This window comes from Rhinoderma darwinii (assembly GCF_050947455.1).
Source record: "Rhinoderma darwinii isolate aRhiDar2 chromosome 5 unlocalized genomic scaffold, aRhiDar2.hap1 SUPER_5_unloc_4, whole genome shotgun sequence".
NCBI lineage: Eukaryota > Metazoa > Chordata > Amphibia > Anura > Rhinodermatidae > Rhinoderma > Rhinoderma darwinii.
Window position 1 is genome coordinate 19,638 of NW_027461798.1, and position 5,363 is coordinate 25,000.

General features: G+C 48.5%; 1 protein-coding gene across 1 annotated transcript in view; it reads right to left on the reverse strand.

Annotated features, from left to right (window-relative positions):
* Nucleotides 1-420: 420 nt before the first annotated feature.
* The window catches only part of LOC142692703 (carbonic anhydrase 4-like), a 74,836-nt gene continuing 69,893 nt past the window's right edge, over nucleotides 421-5,363 (reverse strand). Inside the window, exons 5-7 of the mRNA XM_075847602.1 lie at nucleotides 3,695-3,764; nucleotides 3,172-3,335; nucleotides 421-666 (exon numbers count right to left, since the gene is read on the reverse strand). Of these exons, the coding sequence (XP_075703717.1) occupies nucleotides 421-666; nucleotides 3,172-3,335; nucleotides 3,695-3,764 (480 nt within the window). The remainder of the gene's footprint in view (nucleotides 667-3,171; nucleotides 3,336-3,694; nucleotides 3,765-5,363) is intronic.

Genomic DNA, 5,363 nt, shown 5'->3' on the forward strand with positions numbered 1-5,363 from the left:
ACCCCTCAGTGAGCAGGGAAGGCTGACAATGAATTGGTGAGACTGCCCGCTGGACTCTTACCCCTCAGTGAACAGGGAAAGCTGACAATGAATTGGTGAGACCGCCCGCTGGACTCTTACCCCTCAGTGAGCAGGGAAGGCTGACAATGAATTGGTGAGACTGCCCGCTGGACTCTTACCCCTCAGTGAACAGGGAAAGCTGACAATGAATGGGTGAGACCGCCCACTGGACTCTGTCAGCCTTCCCTGCTCACTGAGGTCTAAAATCAATGGGTGAGACCGCCCGCTGGACTCTTTAGCCCTCAGTGAGCAGGGAAATGGATACATCCTCGTCCTGACTCTTCCCACATAACTATATTCTGCTCCTCCTGCTCTATAACGTGCTGCCCGCAGATCACACAACATGCTCCACCTGACAGGCTATTGTGTCAGAAGTAGAAGCAGCGTTAACACGGACATGGAGAAGCAGGAGTGGCGTGCGGGGCTGGAGCTGAAGGCCGACGTCTCCTGGTATGCAGCTGTACTGGTCAGAGACAGTGCCGTTGAAATGGGGAATGAGGCTTGTACTCTGCGTCCATTCAGAGGTTGAGGGGGACGGAAATTATTTTGCAATATCTCGAAATTTCCTGAAATGTTGTGTTTTACAGCAGACGCGAAAGCTTTAACCTGAAATACAAGAGAAATTGGCAGCTTTATCCAAAATAAATGGGAGGCGGCAGCATTACATGAGGAGACCATACAAGAATAAAAGTGCAAGCTCTTCAGCCCGCGTCACTATACACATTGCCTGTCCACTGATCCCACATCTCTCCGGTCTATAGTAATATTGATGGCTCATACTATAGTGGTATAGTGCCAAGGGACTGGCGCAGGGCAAATGTGGTGCCTATTTTCAAAAAGGGCTCTAGGTCTTCCCCGGGTAATTATAGACCAGTAAGCTTAACATCCATCGTGGGGAAAATGTTTGAGGGGCTATTGAGGGACTATATACAGGATTATGTGACAATAAATAGCATTATAAGTGACAGCCAGCACGGTTTTACTAAGGACAGAAGTTGTCAAACTAACCTAATCTGTTTTTATGAAGAGGTGAGCAGAAGTCTAGACAGAGGGGCCGCTGTGGATTTAGTGTTTTTAGACTTTGCAAAGGCATTTGACACTGTCCCCCATAGACGCCTAATGGGTAAATTAAGGACTATAGGTTTAGAAAATATAGTTTGTAATTGGATTGAGAATTGGCTCAAGGACCGTATCCAGAGGGTTGTGGTCAATGATTCCTTCTCTGAATGGTCCCCGGTTATAAGTGGTGTACCCCAGGGTTCAGTGCTGGGACCACTATTATTCAACTTATTTATTAATGATATAGAGGAAGGGATTAATAGCACTATTTCTATTTTTGCAGATGACACCAAGCTATGTAATATAGTTCAGACTATGGAAGATGTTCATGAATTACAGGCAGATTTAAACAAACTAAGTGTTTGGGCGTCCACTTGGCAAATGAAGTTTAATGTAGATAAATGTAAAGTTATGCATCTTGGTACCAACAACCTGCATGCATCATATGTCCTAGGGGGCGCTACACTGGCGGATTCACTTGTTGAGAAGGATCTGGGTGTACTTGTAAATCATAAACTCAATAACAGCATGCAGTGTCAATCAGCTGCTTCAAAGGCCAGCAGGATATTGTCGTGTATTAAAAGAGGCATGGACTCGCGGGACAGAGATGTAATAATGCCACTTTACAAAGCATTAGTGAGGCCTCATCTAGAATATGCAGTTCAGTTCTGGGCTCCAGTTCATAGAAAGGATGCCCTGGAGTTGGAAAAAATACAAAGAAGAGCAACGAAGCTAATAAGGGGCATGGAGAATTTAAGTTATGAGGAAAGATTGAAAGAATTAAACCTATTTAGCCTTGAAAAAAGAAGACTAAGGGGGGACATGATTAACTTATATAAATATATTAATGGCACATACAAAAAATATGGTGAAATCATGTTCCTTGTAAAACCCCCTAAAAAAACAAGGGGGCACTCCCTCCGTCTGGAGAAAAAAAGGTTCAAGCTGCAGAGGCGACAAGGCTTCTTTACAGTGAGAACTGTGAATTTATGGAATAGCCTACCGCAGGAGCTGGTCACAGCAGGGACAGTAGATGGCTTTAAAAAAGGGATAGATAATTTCCTAGAACAAAAAAATATTAGCTCCTATGTGTAGAAATTTTTCCTTCCCTTTTCCCTTCCCTTGGTTGAACTTGATGGACATGTGTCTTTTTTCAGCCGTACTAACTATGTAACTATGTAACTATGTATATTCTCCTCTCAGCTCTTGACATAATTCTTCTCTTCCTCGAGCTAAGGCCTCGTTCACACTGCAGGGTTGTGCTCAGGATTCTGCTTGAGTATTTCTAACTCACTGGATAGTTACAAACCTTTCCCTCACACGGCTTCTCTTTGTAGGTTTCACTCCCGGTTTTTGTTTAGGGTATGTTCACACGAGGGCGTCCGTAACGGCTGAAATTACGGGGATGTTTCCACCTGAAAACATCCCCGTAATTTCAGCTGTAACGGCATGTGCAGGCGCTTGAACGCCGCGTCCATTACGGACGTAATTGGCGCTGCTATTCATTGGAGTCAATGAATAACAGTTCCAATTACGGCCAAAGAAGTGACAGGTCACTTCTTTGACGCGGGCGTCTATTTACGCGCCGTCATTTGACAGCGGCGCGTAAATATACGCCTCGTGTGAACAGACAAACGTCTGCCCATTGCTTTCAATGGGCAGATGTTTGTCAGCGCTGTCGAGGCGCTATTTTCGGACGTAATTCGGGGCAAAAACGCCTGAATTACGTCCGGAATTAGTGCGTGTGAACATACCCTCACAAACCCGGCCGTGCGAATGACTCCTTCTTCAGAATGACCCACAGTCGTGGGGCAGCTATAGGGGGTGCGGAGGTAAAGCCCCTCAGCCTCATATGAAAACATCAGTATTATAAATGATATACGGCAGGTGGGGGCCCTGGTCTGGGGCCCTGGAGCTTCAAGTTCCGCCTCTGACCACAGTGTTCATGTCAATGCGGCGAGCAGAAGGAGCGCGAAGAAGCTGCTCCAACAAAGTGCTCCCTGTGTCGTCTGGACCTGGGGAAGATTCCCGCCATTACATTGTCATACTCACCACTGTGGAGGGGACAGTGATTGGGTTTTTGAAGACGGTCCAGATCACGACCTCGTCACACGTGGGGGTAGTGAGGGAGCCCTTGTAGCGGTAGTACGTGGTAAGATTGACGTCGCCCAGCAGATCGTCCAGAGATAAACTAGAATTCAGCTGCAGCGATGTTCCTGGAATTAAGAAACCAATGAAAGGAACGGTCACGTAGCGTCTGAAGGGAGATATATACAGTCCACGCTCCGCCCCGCGGATACAACAATTGTGTCTCTGTGACGGGGTCAGGATGGACATGGAAGTCTCCAGACCAGCAGAAAGGGGTGGTGGGGAAGGGAGAGTACTGCCAGTCACCAGTGGGGGGTCAGGATGAGGAGACCCCCTCCTAACCACTAGTAATGTTACGCATGCCTCATATACCAGGAAGCCTTAACAATGGACCCGTGGGAGTTTAGGGCTAATTAAGGAACAACGGCCACGAGAGCCACGAAAACGAGTGCAGAATAAAAGATGTGGAGTCTGGTCAGATATTTACCGGGAGTGGACACTTTATCCAGCAGCTCCGATAGGACTGTTAGCTGCGACTTATTAGCGGAGTCCATGACCTGTGGAAATAGAAGTGATAAAAACCTCATATACAGTCATGGCAGAAAGTAAGTACACCAGATGTGGAAAGCTCAGTATCTGATCCTCAGTCGCTCAATATAAGGACCAGTTCACACCGCGTCAGAATCAGCGAGAAAAAACAGCCAAAACCGCTTTCCTTTGATTTCAAGGGGAGGCGGAGGCGTTTTTTCCTGCGGGGGCGGCGGTGGCTGTAAGCCGCTAGCACTGAAATAGAAGTGACGTTCTCTCTTGCCGCGGTTCTTTAGGTGAAAGACCTCAATTCTGAATCGGGCACAAATAATGGGAACCTTGTCAGAGCGGCTCTGGCCGGGACTTTCTTATTTCTGCCTTTGTGTTAGTGCGACGTGCGCCATCGCCAGCTCCGGATCCACGGGGATCTCTGATGCTTCACATAGACGGTTCCAGAGGCTGGAGAGAGGTTTATCCAGAGGATCATCTACAAGTGGAGAAAACTTCTCCAGCGGGTCCCAGCAGGATCAGACCCAGAGCAGAAGGTGCTGGAAGTCGTCTCAAAGAAGTCAGGACTTATCCCGGGACCTACAGGACTTTCTCACCGCGACTGAGGTTCCCGAGCAGCGGGCCACTGTTAGAGAGACACTGCACACATCACATCTACAGGAGGACTAATGATTACCCATGAACATCTGGGACACAGCAGGGCTTTTGTCACAATGTGTGCATTTCACCACAAGAAGCTGATACCTGCAGTGTAAAGCATGGTGGTAGGGATGCTCTGTTACAGGGCTGGCAGCTCACCGTTATATGAATTGTTCATTGTATCAGAGGCGGCTGGAGGATAATGTGAGACCATCCGTCAGAAGATTAAAGCTCAGACTTTATAAACGCGCCGCATGTCTAATGGTTTAAACATTTGTGCGCTTCTATTTGTCTTAGGCCGGATTTACACGAGCACTTAACAGCCCCATGTGTCACCCCGTATGATGCGTGATTGTCGCGCGGCCGCCATCATGATGACACTCTGTATGTTTGTAGCATGCGGTGCTTTTCTGTTTTCATTCATACTTTTTACTGCTGTTGCGCGAATCACTCGTGGCACACGGAAGGGCTTCAGTACGGTGCGCGGGATTTTCACACACTCATTGACTTCAACCCCCAACATCCCAGTAACTGAAGAAACCCCCCCCCCCCCCCCAACATCGCACAGCGGGAGACGTTCACCATGGAGGAGGGAAAATGTCTCACAGCTGAAGTCAGAGACGTGGACGGTTATAAGAATCGCCGGCTGGAGGTTGTGTCCGCAAGAGGGAGGAACACACCGGGGACTAGAGCAAAGTGCGTAACACACGGGGACTAGAGCAAAGTGTGGAACACACCGGGGACTAGAGCAAAGTGCGTAACACACCGGGGACTAGAGCAAAGGGGAGGGGACACCAGGCACTAGAGCAAAGGGGGATACACACCGGGGACTAGAGCAAAGGGGGGGACACACCGGGGACTAGAGCAAAGGGAGGGGAACACCGGGGACTAGACCAAAGGGGCGGACACCGAAGACTAGAACAAAGGGAGGGGAACATCGGGGACTAGACCAAAGGGGGGGCAACGGGGGTGGGGAACAC